Source organism: Gracilinanus agilis, chromosome 5 (assembly GCF_016433145.1).
Source record: "Gracilinanus agilis isolate LMUSP501 chromosome 5, AgileGrace, whole genome shotgun sequence".
Taxonomy (NCBI): Eukaryota; Metazoa; Chordata; class Mammalia; order Didelphimorphia; family Didelphidae; genus Gracilinanus; species Gracilinanus agilis.
In genome coordinates, this window is record NC_058134.1 from 171,264,935 (window position 1) to 171,280,256 (window position 15,322).

The 15,322-nt window shown below is 36.9% G+C and overlaps 1 protein-coding gene across 1 annotated transcript in view; it reads left to right on the forward strand.

Annotated features, from left to right (window-relative positions):
• CCDC3 (coiled-coil domain containing 3) overlaps positions 1-14,705 on the forward strand; it is a 120,821-nt gene extending 106,116 nt beyond the window's left edge. Inside the window, exon 3 of the mRNA XM_044678517.1 lies at positions 14,430-14,705. Within this exon, the coding sequence (XP_044534452.1) occupies positions 14,430-14,705 (276 nt within the window). The remainder of the gene's footprint in view (positions 1-14,429) is intronic.
• The last annotated feature ends 617 nt before the right edge of the window (positions 14,706-15,322 follow it).

The window sequence follows — 15,322 nt, forward strand, 5'->3', positions numbered from 1 at the left end:
AGAGTGAGATCCTAAATAAGTGAAGAGAAAGTGGGGCAGAATCAGGAAAGGTCTGTCTATGAAGAAGTAACCTAACAGTGCTTTGAAAGAAGCTAAATATTCTAAGAGGTGGAAGGGAGGAGGGAGTGTATACAAAACATAAGGAGCTATCTATATCAAGGTATAAAAGAAGAAAATTGGATGGTTTCCATTTTTTTCATCATACTGATCCATTAAAGATAAATAATTTTGTAAACTTATTTTGAAGTAGTTTTATAGAAAGACCTATAATAATTAAGATCTTTTGATATTCATAAAGTCTATGAAAGAGGGCAGCTAGGAGGCTTAACTTGATTAAAAGCCAGTGAAGCCTAGAGATGGGAGGTCCTCAGTTCATATCTGGTCTCAGACCCTTCCTAGCTGTGTGATCCTGGACAAGTCACTTAACTCCCATTGTCTAGCCTTTGCTGCTCTTCTGCCTTGGAACTAATACACAGTATTGATTTTAAAATGGAAGGTAAAGGTTTAAAACTAACTAAATAAAGATGACAAAATTTTGTATTCTTTTTTTTCATTAGGGTCACATTTTAGAAAACTTTTTTTAGTATAATTTTATTTTAAAAAGTATTTCTCCATGGTTACAAAATTCATGTTGTCTTCCTCCCCTTTTCCTTTCCCCCTCCCAGAGCTAAGAAGCAATTCCACTGGGTTATACATATATTATCACTCAAAACCTATTTCCATATTATTCATTTTTGTAATGAAGTAATCTTTTAAAACCAAACCCCCAAATTATATCCATGTAAATAAGTAATAAATTATATGTTTTCTTCTGGATTTCTACTCACACATTCTTTTTCTAGATATGGATAGTATTCTTTCTCATAAGTCCCTCAGGATTGTCCTGGATCTTTGCATTGCTATTATTAGCAAAGTCTATTACATATGATTGTTTCATAATGTTTCACTTTCTGTGTGACTGGTTCTGCTCATTTCGCTCCGCATCAGTTCTTGGAGATTCTTCCAGTTCATATGAAAATCAAGCAGTTCATCATTCCTTATAGCACAATAGTATTCCATCACCACAATTTGTTCAGCCATTCCTCAATCAAGGAATAGACCCTCATTTTTCAATCTTTTGTCACCACATAAAGCACAGCTTATAGCTTATACCTTATATTTTTGTACAAACAGGTCCATCCCCATTTTTTAATCTCTTTGGGGGTACAAACCCAGCAGTGGTATAACTAGATCAAAGGGCAAGCATTCTTTTAAAGCCCTTTGGGCATAGTTCCAAATTGCCTTCCAGAATGGTTGGATCAATTCACAACTCTACCAGCAGTGTATTAGTGTCCCAATTTTGCCATATCCCTCCCAACATTTATTATTTTCCTTGACTATCATATTGGCCAATCTGCTAGGTATGAGGTGGTACCTCAGAGTTCTTTTGATTTTCATTTCTCTAATCAGGAGGGATTTAGAACACTTTTTTCATATGATTATTGATAGTTTTGATTTCTTCATCTGAAAACTTAGGGTCAGAATTTTAAAAACCCATTTCCTCTGGGACCTGTTTCTGAACAATTTCTGAAGGAACTAATTGCCAAAGCAGGAATAATGGGAACTTTGGGAAGAAGTAGCCAAGCCATCCTTGCATTTGTGATAAGCAAGGAGACTACTGTGATAGATGAGGAGAACACTGAAAAGAGTTTGATCTTAAATGTCAAACAAGCAGATTTTAAAAATTCAGAGAAAGACTAGGTAGGATCCCACCATAGCAGATTTTATAGGTGAAATAGCTAAAGAGAGATGGGATGATGCTAACAACACAAACACAAATTGTTCCCCCCAATAGGAAAAAAAAGATGGACCTGTTTAGAGAGAGATAGATTTATTACATATGGAATTCAGAGGGAAAACTCAAAATTTTTAAAGAACTCTGCAGAAAATGGAAGCAAAGCAAGTTACTAAGGATAAATACAAAATAGTTGCTCAGCTCTATTATATTATTATTATTATTATTTTATTATTATTCCTATTGACTCCCAGAGGAGCATAGGGCTGCAACCATCTCACGCCAACGGACTCTGTTCTGGGCAACTTCCCCCAGCTGGGCATCTCACGCCAACGGACTCTGTTCTGGGCAACTTCCCCCTTTGAATTGTTCTTTCCCAGATTCTGGTATTGGAGATCTTTTCAGGCCATCCGATGTTCAAGATTTGACGTAGGCATCTGTTAACAAAGACCTGGAGTTTGTTGGCTTTTGCTAGCACGCGTCGTGGACTCTGTTGGAGAGCAATCTTCCAGACTAGGCGATTGTTGGTTTTGTTGGTTTAATGAGGTTGCAGTTTCTTTAGCAAGTAGATTTTTACGGGGTGAGGTTGCTAGCCTCGCGCCCAACCCTCCTCCTTTTTCAGCCGGGCTTGGGACCGTCCTTGGCGGAGTTCAGCTCTATTATAATAACATCAGAAATACTAAAACTCAATATGATCAGAAGCTGGAAGTGAATGCCTAGAATAATAACAAGAACTTTTAAAATCATATTTGAGGCAACAGAAAGATTAAAGAAATGGCTATTTTGGTAGATGTGTAGTTATGCTGCTGCTGCTGCTGCTGAATGACAGAAAGAAGAACTCAATTCTCATTTTCTTTCTGTTTTCTTTGTCAAGGAGAGTGATGGTGAGAAATGTAAGTTGTTAGAGTTTAATTTCCCCACTTTTGTGAGCCTAAGACACTTGTTTTGTAAGGCTTCTCCTTTTCTATGTGTTAAAGTTCCCCTTTTTGTTTGTAATTCCTCATTTAGACCCTTAAAATTTACAAAAACTTACATGATACTTTCATAGTATATCAGTGAATTGATTCATTAATTATAGACATCCAAGCCAATGATGAGCTTTGGTTTAATTAAAGTCACATGGAGTAGGGAATGCTAGAGCCCTAACATTAAAAATCAACTTACTTCCCCTTCCTGTAAATTATATGAATATGCATTTATGTTATGAATATGTATTAATCTCATGAATATATGTTTTGATTAGTTTCTCTTTTTAGACTATAAGAATGTTTTGTATTATTCCATTAATATTCTTGGCTCCTGAAAAGACGTGGATCAAATTTATTGGTAATTCCAGCTTTGCTAATAAATTGATCATGTTCAGAAATCTTTGCCTTAGTTTACCTTTATTTCTCATGGGAAAAATGGACTTCAGACTGGGAAGTATAAAGCAAGAATAGTTAATAGGAAATTTAAACCAAAATGAGAGATGTAGTGTGGATGGAGGGCTAAATCGGGAGTCAGAGGATCTTCATGACTTTGGACAAGTCACCTTACTGTTCACTCCCAATAAACACATCTATAAAATGAGGAGGTTAGAATAAAAGTTCCTTCCAACTCTAAATCTGGAATCGTATGAAAAATGAGAAAGTGGCAAGAGGATTGTCATTTAGTGTCCCTAAATGACTTTTAACTCAACAAATCCAGACAAACTTCATCTCAGGTATTAAATTAATTTAAAGGTGTGATTACTAAGATGCTGTTGGTAATCTCTGTAAAATTGTGAAGAACAAGAAAGGTGATTTGGGACTAGATAGAGTTCTCCGAAGAGGGCAGATTCTTCAAACCACAGGCAAGTGAATTTGACTTTTGTTCCTGACAAAAATATAGAATGCATTATTGAAAGGATGGCTTATAGTCAATATAGTGATAACCCTGTACTTATGTTAGTTTATCAAGACCAAGTCATGCCCACTTAGCCTCATAAGAAGAAAATTGATTTCCACAGAATCCTTCATTGATGCTTCACCATGGAGGAGAGGTGAGCCCAGGTCCTTAAAGACTATTCCATCAGAGCTTATGTTCTGACAAGTTCTACCATGCTGGAAAGACTTCAAGTGTTTTAGCTAAGGTCTGAAATGACGTTAAACTTAATTAAATTTGTTAGAGTTTAATTTCCCCACCTTTGTGAGCCCAAGTCCCTTGTTTTGTAAGACTTCCCCTTTTCTGTGTGACTGATAATCTGAGGACCAGTCTAACTACAGTCCTTAGTAAATTGGTCACATGGGAATGAATCCTTTGGTCATGGCTATCTGTGAAAAAAGTTAAAATACACAATGTTCTGCATTGGTGGGCAGCCCCCTTCAACTTCTTTAGTATGATGGGAGGGCAGTGGGAAAGGGAGCAGAGAATGAGGAATCATATACTTTCAGACAGTCTGTAACTCTTAACTTGACAGTTGGTACATAAATAATAATGAATTATCATTCAATTTATTAGGACATTATTACACTCATAATTACATACATTAGCATATATAATTAATGCATTATTATATGTTATATGTAGTTATTATATAAATTATGATAAATTATTCTTCCAATAAAGAACTGGTAGGTGCCTGTCATGACACAAACCAAGTAATATTATTAAAGGGAAATTTATTTTAGTATACAAGAAAAAATGCCATCAATATAAGACCCATTTCTGAACCTGCTGTCCCTATAAAGTCATACCACTGAGATGTCTAAATATGGGTTAGAATTGGCATAAATCTAAAAGTGAGAAAAATAGGAAAGGGTTATTTGAAAAAAATTATTCTTGAATTATTTAATAACTCAATTCAAATTCAATCAAAAAATTCATTAATAATTATCCAATTATTCATGAATAAAAATGGGTAATGGACAACATAAATGACCTCAACACTGACTATAATAATTTTATACAGAAGTTTAAGCAACATATATCAATTGTTCTAACAAATGAATTAAAAGGACTAAAAGACACCTTAAATCATCAAATACTTGACTTTACTTATAAAGTAGAGATAGGTGGCAGCCAAAAGCAATACAAGGTTATATTATAAATCCATTTGTATAATTTTACAATCAAGTAATGAGAAAGATGATAGATGATTATGAGTACTGTCGTCTCATAAAGCAAAGAGAAGCAATTGGGGCATAGCCATTTTAAAGCAAGCTTGGCCAGAAAGCCATATCAAAATGCAAAGAATACAACAAAAAGAAGAAAAATAGAAAATATATACAAATATTTTTATAATTAATTATTTTCACCACTAAGAATAACAGAAGAATGTGAGTTAGACATTCATATCACAGCCCCAGGGATGTACTAGCAGGGAAGACAGAAATTACACTAGAGAAAATGAAATTAGGAAAAGTAACCAGATTGGGTCAAATAAGAGAGATGAGATCCATGCTGGAAACCATGGAGCCATGAAGACTTTAAAGAATCAATTTACAAGTTATGAGGAGGAAAGATACCAAAAATGTGGAAAAACTTAGGCTTTATGAATAACCAAAAGTAATCAAGAGGACATTATTACCTACCTAATATGCCTTTCCCATCTTTGAAAAACTTTAAAGAATCATATACCCATGCATTGAAATCTTTAACAAGTCACTCACATGCAAATTGAGAACATCTTCAATGAAATATTAGCAGGGAATAGGCAGTTTTTTGTCAGTGATATTTTACAATAGACCACATCTTTACTATTTTGCAATTGCTTGAAAGATGACAAGAATACAAGATCTGACTGTATGTATTCCTTGTTGATTCTGAAAAAACATGTAGTTCAAAAGTAGAGCAAAATGCCCCCTTAAAGGTTGCTTTCCAACAAGACATATCCCAACCACATATCAAAATCATTCAAGACACCTCAAAAGGTAAAACATCAGAATGGGCATGAAACAGGTGAAATTTATGCTCACCAAAAGTATGTTTTTGCCAGGGTGATGAAGGAGAACCAGAACAGTATCCAAGTGAATATGAGATTCTCTGTGGATGAGGGGATTCTCCAGATGTTCCTATTTATGAATGACAGTGTGCTGATTTTCTCAAAGTCCAAGACATTGCAACACCTCCTGGCAGAGATCTGCAATCATTCAAAAGAATTTGGCATTGCTATCCACACAGGAAATACCAAGTGGATGAAGAATGTCTATTGCCAAGATTATGACATGCATTTCAATTGACAATCTGTGGAGCTTGTCCATCATTATTGTGTATATATGAGCCAGACAGTAAAAACAGACAAATTAAGCCCAGATTCAAATCAAAGGAGAGTAGGCTGGAATGCATTAAAAAAATTCAAAGCTCCTTTGATGACTCCTAAACTTCTTCTCAAAACGACGTCCGTCTTTTCAATACCAAAATTTTATAGTACAAATGCTAATAATGTATTGCAGAGATAAATGGAACCCAGCAGTCTCTGAATAATTGAAAATGACTATCACACAAAGGGCAATGGAGAGGGTCATTGTAGTTATGATTTGGCTACAACATATGGTGAATGAAGAACTTCTGAAGAGAACAGAAGTAAAATATGTTTTCAGGGAAATGTTTGAAAGAGAAGATGGGTTTGACACAAGATCAGGACAAGGAGACATAGCCTAAATGCTCCTTTGGCATCCTCAGATCAGGAAAAAGTAAGGAAGTTTTCGAGCACACTGAATAGATTCTCTATGGCAAACTTATGGGAGGACAGGGACCAAAGTCACACAGGTTGCTCATGCATGGATAGTTTGCATCATTGGAACATCCAAATCAATGAGATACAAATCCTTTGTGTAATATTCTAGTATGTACAAAATATAAATCTGATAAGGTTAAGGACATTATTTAAGCATAGTGTCCCTGAATTTCAGCAAAACATTTGATAAAGTCCCTTAATATATCCTTGTAGGCAAGGAGGAAAGATTTGTGCTGCACAATAGAGAAGTTAATTGGATTCAGAACTGGATGAATGACAACTCATAGTGGGACCGAAATCTACCAGAAAGAATATCAGAGGATTAAGGACTTCCCTTAGATCAAATATATTAGACAAAAAGAATTTTGCAGTGACCTTTAAAAAATGCTCAATGTTTTTCTTCTATAAACAAGTAATTTTTATCTGTGATCAAAATGGTTAGCCATAAAAGCCCATACTATGTGCCTGACATTGTACCAAAAGCTTTTCAAATATTATTTAATTCTCACAATATCTCTGTGAGGTAGTTGCTTTTATGACCTCTATTTTACAGTTAAAGAAACTGAGGCAAATAGAGATTAAGTGGCTTTCCTAGGGTCACACTGCTAAAAAAGTATCTGTGGCTAAATTTGAACTCAGGTCTTCCCAACTCAAGGCCAGTGCTCTTTCCATTGTGCCATCTAGATAGAAGATGCTAACAAAAATCAATAGTCCAGATGAAAGATGATGAAGACTTGGACTATGGTAGTGTTCATGTGAGGAGAGAAAAGATGAAAGATTTTTGAGGAGAATGAATTGACAAAATTTGCCAATTGATTTAATATAGTCAAGTGAAAGAGAAAGAAGGAGTGAAGATTCAATCCAATTCAACAAGCATCTAAGCACTTCTAAGAACCAGGCACGATACCAGGTTCTGATGAAAGAAAGACCAAAATGAACCATCCTTGACCTTAGGGAGCTCATGTTTTACTAGGATATGAATTCCAAGGTTATGAACCCAAAGGACTAAGAAGATGATGGTAACCTCAACATAAATAAGGAAATGTGGAAATAGAGCATGGTGAGGGAGGAAGATAATGCATTCTGCTTTGGATGTATTGAGTTTGAGGTGCCCATAAGACATCCAGAAAAGTGTCCAGTCAGTGACTGATGATGTGGAGCTAAAGTTCAGGAGAGAGATTAAGGCTGAGTATATTGCTTCAGGAGTCATCTATGGAGATAGATGTGAATCCATTGAAGCAGATGAGATCACCAATGGAGATATCGCATAAAGCAAAGAGAAGAGAACTTGGGACAAGGCACTAGGAGATACCCAGCCCAAGGAAGCAGAAGAAAGATGTTAATCTAACAATAAGCTAGTAATGATCTTGGCAGACAAGAAATGTGGGTGGAATCTATCAAGATGAATTCAGCTCTGAAATTTTGTGACTCAAAGCTGAATTTCTAGCCTATTCATTGAGTAGGAGACATGGAACATCCACAGGATCCTGTTTTTTAGGATTCTTAACAGAAAATGCCTTAAAATATCACATAAACATAACATTATTATTATTATTATTATTATTACTATGGGTTGGGAACTCATCTCTTTTCTTCCTCTTTACCCCCTTCAATAATTAGTATTTGAAATTGTTTTGGTACTTAAAATTGTTTTAATGTGATGAAGCCTCTGGTCATGAATGTTCAATGAGCTTCTTGCTAAAGTAAGTGACCCTGGGGGCAGCTGGATGGCTCAGTGGATTGAGAGCCAGGCCTAGAGACAGGAGGTCCTAGGTTCAAATCCGGCCTCAGACACTTCCCAGCTGTGTGACCCTGGGCAAGTCACTTAACCCCCATTGCCTAGCCCTATAACAAAAATTAAAAAAATTAATACAGAAGGATATATATAAAAGATATTAGGGTTTAAAAAAATTAAAAAAAAAAAGAATTTAAAGTAGGTGACCCTTTAGTGTTTGACATCAAACTGGATCAGAAGGGTAACTGGATGTGTTGCTACACTCCCTAGAGATTTTTTTTTTTAAGTTTATCTTACCAGTGGCCATTTAGGATCATGATGGATTTTTTTCTTTTGTAAAACAATTTAGAAGAACTTGGTTTTATTGACTTAGAAGTCTTTCCCATCTCACCACAGAATTTCAATTTAGGTGGAAACAATAGAAACTTCAAGAAATATCCATATTAAGGGACCTGGGAAAATTTAGACAATAATTCTCTCTTGGTGGAACTGTGAACTGACACAGCCACTCTGGAGAGCAATTTGGAGCCATGCCCAAAGGGCCATAAAACTATGCATACCCTTTGACCCAGCAATACTACTACTACAAATACAATATTAATACTACAAAGAGATCAAAGAAAAAGGAAAAGGATGTATATGTTCTAAAATATTTATAGCAGCTCTTTGTGTAGTGGAACTGGTTGTCCATCAGTTGGGGAATGGCTGTACAAGTTGTGGTATTTGGTTATAATAGAATGTGATTGTGCCATAAGATATAACGTATGCCTCAGTCTTTATTCAGACACCAACAGATCCTTTTATGAATGTAAATAGCATTTTTCATTTTTCTTATATGAACTGATGCAAAAAGAAGTAAGTAGAACCTGGAGAACATTGTATATAGTAATGAATATTTTACAATGATCGCCTATGAAGGATTTTAAACTATTATCAGAAATGCAAGGGTCCAAGATAACCTGAAGGGACACATGATGAAAAATACCATTCACGGCCATAGAAGGACCTGGTGGAATCTGAATGCAGATAGAATTTTCCCCTTTTGAGATTTTTTTTTAATATGTGAAATATGTGTCTTATGGCATGAGGGATTTGGAAATATGTAGTATATCACAGCACTGGTATAACATAGCAGATTTCTTACCATTTCAAAGAGGGGGGAGAAAGGGAAGGAGATCATTTGGATCACAAAATGTCAGAAAACAATTGATAAAAATTGTTTCTATATGTAATTGAAAGAAATTTTTAAAGGATTTTCCATATTCTAGGTTATAGCCTAGTAGCCTAACATGACCGGGTAGATTAAAGCTTTGAAAGGGGTAGGAGGATGTTAGGAGGGACAGCTGGGTGGCTCAGTGGATAGAGCAGCAGGCCTAGAGATTGGAGTTCCCAAGTTCAACTCTGGCTTTAGACACTTCCCAGCTGTGTGGTCCTGGGCAAGTCACTTAACCCCAATTGCCTAACCCTTACTTCTCTTCTGCCTTGGAATCAATACGTAGTATTGATTCCAAGACAGAAGATATGGGTTAAAAAAAAATAAAAGGTAGAAAAGTGATAGGAATGAGCAAGAGTTCTAGATAAAGAATATCATAGTAATAAATTGGTCAGGATCCTCTGTTCACATTGAGCCAGGTAGTCTTTTGTTTCATCTAAATCTTCATTTTTCCATTTTCTTTGATCCTTTTAACTCATCCCTCTGTTCCTGGATTACCTTCACCCACCTTCCTCACCTCTGCATTTTCTTTCTTTAAATTCTTTATGTGTCTTTGTTTTCCTGCTACCTAAGATTAGTATATAAGCTCCCTGAGGGAAAGGGATGTTTTTATTTATTTTATTTATCATTTTTTTAAACCCTTAACTTCTGTGTATTGGCTCTTAGGTGGAAGAGTGGTAAGGGTGGGCAATGGGGGTCAAGTGACTTGCCCAGGGTCACATAGCTGGGAAGTGTCTGAGACTGGATTTGAACCTAGAACCTCCCATCTCTAGGCCTGACTCTCAATCCACTGAGCTACCCAGCTGCCCCTTTATCTATCATTAGTATTCAGCATCCTGCCTTACACAGAGAAGATAAAAATGATAATTGAATTGAATTGAATTAAATGAAAAGATCAGAAACAGGATGTTAAATAAAAAACCAAACTGTGTGTATGTTTGTGTATGGTTTCTAGCTTGTAATCTCTGGCTTTCAATTTTTATATTTCAGAAAATATTCCACATGTGTATTGGCTTTGTTGTTTTATGTGGATCATAAACTCCATAATAATGAGGAGCTATATATGTTCCACAGTGCATGTTTTTGTGTCCAAGTGCATTCGTTCTAGGACCCACGTAATGATTACTTAGAGGACGAATTTAGACTTGATTATTCTTAGAGCCTAAAATAGTATCCTTTTCCTTAGGGACATTATTGTAGACAATGCTAGCTATATAGTGAGATTCCAATAGAAATGCTTCCTGATAAATGGATGAATAGTTGATAAAAATGCTTAAATGTGAAAGATTTGAAGAATGAAAATTGACTAAGTTGGATGCTCAGCGCTTAGCACATGTCAGCACGGAACAAATTCATTCCTATCAGTATGGACAAGGTTTTTAACTTGCCCATAACCTAGAAAGGGGGTGCCTGGAAAGTTCAGAGAGTGAATAGGGAACCATTAAATTATAATAGAGGGGAGAAGTTTCCATGGGTTTGTCCTGTTATTCGAGTGCACACTGGGGACCAAAGAAAGGTCACGGGAAGTTTACTCCATGTTGGTAAAGTAATTTTTACTCTTTTTGGCACTTTAGGCACCAGTCTTGGCCTCTTTCTGAAATCCCTGCCTATGGCCATAAGGATGGCAAAGGATTAAGCTTGGGTAGCCCCTCAAGCAACAATGTGTGGTCTCCACTTGTCAAAAGGAAGAGAGCATGGCCTCCTGTCCCAACCCTCTCTAGTATCACTGAGGGACCACTCACTGCTTCCTAAGGGAGATGTTCCGTGTTAAATAACCAGTTCAGGCTGGGTGATGACTTCTTTTCCAGTCAGAAAAGTTCCATTGTCATCAGAGTGCTGGACTAGGTCTGTCAAAGAGCCAAGAGTTTTGGACAGTAGCAATGTGCTGCCGCTGCCAGTGCTATTGGGCTATTCTGTAGAGTGGTTTTGTGTTTTTCTTTTCTGGTGTCTCTCCAAAGAAAATGCAGTGTTATCCATTATAGCACTCATTGGCTTTTCCCATTCCCCAATGGGTTTACTGAAGGAAAAAAAAAAGTTATGAAACTAGATGGAAAAATAACAAGTAGTAACCTTTAGAGGGGAAAAAAGGGAGAAATTTTCTTAAATGATTTATTTTCATCTGAAAAGAGACAGACAGAGGCAGAGATGGAGAGACAGAGAGACAGAGATAGAAGACTGTTGAAGAGATGCATTGAGAAGTTCTCTCCTCAAAAAATTCCTGCCCCCCTTTAATTGGAGAAGCAGATATTTCTGTGATGAGTTGGATTCTGAATTCTTAATTTAGACACTTACTGAATCATAGAATTTCTACAGATTTAGAGCTGGAAGGAACATTAGATGCTGAAACTCAGAAAAAGGAAAGTCACGCAACTAGTTAGTGGGAAAGTAATGACTCCCTGATTCCCAGTTGGTACTACTCCCATTGATTTCACTATTACATTTGGCTAAGCATCATAGACATATCCTAGACTTGTTATAATGCAGATTTCTTGAAAACACAAACTTAACTAAAGAAATAGCCTAGTTTACTGCTAGAGCACTGAAACAGGAGAAAGAAGATCTTGGGCTTTATTGTAACTGTCCTTGGTTTGTTGTTATTTTTAAGTCATTTCAGTCTGGTCTGACTCTTCATGACCCACTTGGCATTTTCTAGGCAGAGATACTGGAGTGGTTTATCATTTCTTCTCCAGCTCATTTGACAGATGAGGAAACTGAGGCAAACAAGGTTAAGTGAAGTACTTGCTCAGGGTTACACAACTAGTAAGTGTTTGAGACCAGATTTAAACTGAGGAAGATGAGTCTTCCTGACTCTAGCTGCCCAGAGCAACCAGTAGCATTGGATAAACCACTGAACAAATCTGTGGCTGTTTTGTTTATCCAGCCTCCTTTCTGGTTTTAAAGGGTAAGGTAATAATTTATTTGGGAATTCTGGGAGATTATTCCAAGCAGATAGGCCAAATTCTGCGTTATTGTCCATAGAGTAACAGCCTCAATAATAATAAGAGTAAGAATAGTTAGCAGCTCTATAATGCTTTAAAGTTACAAATTACTTTAAAATATATTAGTTCATTGATCTCATAGAAAGTCAAGAAGTTCTTTTTTAAGGCTCATTTGCTAATTCTCCGGCAACTTAAATTTATTTCCTCTTTGATCTTCATTACAGAAGGGGAACAGCTGGCCCCAGATCTACTAAATTCCTGTAAAGTATTTTGAAGTCCTTAAAAGAGGAATGCTAGCTAGATAAATATTTATTTTTTTATTTATGTCAGACAGTGGAGCTTTCGAAGAATATTCTAAAAACATCACTTGAATGTCTCTTGGATATAAAATTCTGTAATGCTCTTGGCTTCAGCTCCTTTAGAGTCTGGACACACACATATCCACTTAAAATTCCCCAGCCCAGAAGTTGTCTTTCTTCCATTTGATAGTTCCTCCTTACTCCCTTCTCCTAGTGATTATTTGAATCCTAGCAGCAAAATATGTTAGTAGAAAAACCTCTATGAGCCCATGAAAGTGTTGTGACTTAGTGTGCATCCAAAATGTCCCAATTGGAGGGAATGTGTGGGAGGCGTCACTCCCTCCTCTCCTAGGGAAGGGCCTCGATCTAGCCAGGAGAGGGCAGTGTTGGACATATTGTCCATTGGCTCACAGCAGTTTTCCCATTGATGGTGGACTCCCAAATTGGACTCCTAACATTTGGGGAATAGTATTTGAGAATTAGAGAATGGCAAGATGGGGGACAGCATTCTCCAGTGAAACCCAGACTACTTTCTTCAAGGTTTCTTCTAATAAATTCAAACTCCAGATCTTCTGAAATAATAGCTCTACCATCTTTATTACCTTCCTTTAATTCAACTAAGCCAGTAGAATATTTCTTTTGTAACTTTCCAGAAAGATTAAGGGGAAAACACTCAAAAATAAGACAACATATTAGAGTTCAAAATGATCAAGTTTACTCAGGGGTAGGGCTGCTTTTTGGTTTACTCTCCTTATTTCCCGGTCTCCCCAAAGTCTCTTTCTATAATTTTATTGGTAGCTAGCAAGGCAGTCCAAATCAGATACTGTTCCATTAATTTTATTTATATCCCCTGCATGAAGCACAGCGTCTGGCATATAGTTGATGCTTAATAAGTGAGTGTTGATTTTTTTTTATAATAGTTTGATAATAATTAATAATAGCAAACATTTATGTTGCACTTGTGCAACTTTTTGCCCTGGCACGATGCTAAGTGCATTTATAGTTATTATCTCTGATCCTTACAACCACCCTGGAAGATAAGTGCTATTGTCATCCCCATTTTACATATGAAGAAACTGAGGCAGGTAGTAGTTAAGTGGCTTACTGAAGGTCACCCAACTATTAAGTGTCTGGGGCCAGATCTGAACTCCCAGCAGGTTATCCATTGTACCACCTGGCCATCCTACTGATGGTCAACACCCATGATAAAATGAACCTAAGTAGGAAGTTGCCACATTCCTAACTAAATACCAGAACAAGTCTTGCCTAGGGTCAGAACTCAAGTCCAGTGTGCCAAGAGTGGTATGGTAAGAGATAATGGGTTACTATTAAGGGCAGAAGAGACTTGGATTTGAACTCTGTCTCTTTGTCACTTACTGAGCTTGTGACCTTGAGCAAGTCAGGATGGTATAATGGAAAAAATCCTGACTGAGGAACCTGCTCCTGACATTATGTATGTGACCTTGGGGTGGTTCCTTAATTTCTCTGGACTTTCCTTTTTTCATCTCCAAAATAAGATGTTTGCACTAAATGCTCTCTGAGGTCCCTTCCAATGCCAGGATTTTGATCTCTACTCAACTGTTATTTTTTTCACCTTCAAAATGGGAATGATGAATAATACTTGCCCCATTTACCTCACATGATTGTTATGAGGAAATTAATGCCAAACTTAAAGTATTATAGAAATGTGATTTAAAAATATGAAAGTGCTTCCCTACAAAGGGGTTTCTGGACATTTATTCTTTAATTTATTCTTTGCTGTCCTTTCTGCAGCTCATGTGCTCATCAGTACAGAAGGCCCTCTTTGAGGAAGAAGACCATGTGAAGAAACTGCAGCAGAAGGTGGCCACCCTGGAGAAACGCAACAAGCAGCTTCGAGACAGGGTGAAGAAAGTCAAGAGATCCCTGCGCCAGGCAAAGAAGAATAGCCGCCGCATGGAGCTGATGAACCGAAAACTTAGTGAGAAACTGTCCTCCCCAGGAGGTCAGATTCCTCATATCAACTCTCTAAAACAAGAGCACCCCCATGCCAGCTACCTTAAAGTGTAACTCAAGATGCTGTGCCCAAAAGCCAGCCCTCTTGGGATTTGGTTTTGTAAGTTGTCTCCTTTGGGAGCTAGAAGGGTTGCTGGGCAGCCTCAAGTTAGTGGAGCCTAGGTATCACACATTTGTATCAAAGGGGCATTGAACATTAGGGTAGTTTATATATGGATATATTTTTAAATGCCGTAGAAGATATTTTTATTACACCTTTGGTATGTCTAATTTTTCTCAAAACACAGAATCAGCCCTACTTGTGGGTTGCTGGCCTTCCTCTCCTCAATTTAATTCAATTAAACATACATTTATTAAGCACCTTTTATGTACTAAGTACAGTGCTAAGGGCTGGGAAACCAGTGATGAAAAATGACAGTCTATGCCCTCAAAGTTAACAACACACACACAACTATAAGACAAGTTAAAATATGATCGAGTGCATAGGAGATGCCAAAGAGAAGAATTAGAGATTTAGAAAAGAACAGATCACCTGTAACTGAGAGGAATCAGAGGAGATAACAGAAGAAGTGGCAGCTGATTTCAGCCTTGGAGGAAAAGAATTTCCTTATTTTTCTTTTCTCTTTTATTTCTCTTCTTCCTCCTCCTCCCTCCTCCTCCTCCCTCCTCCT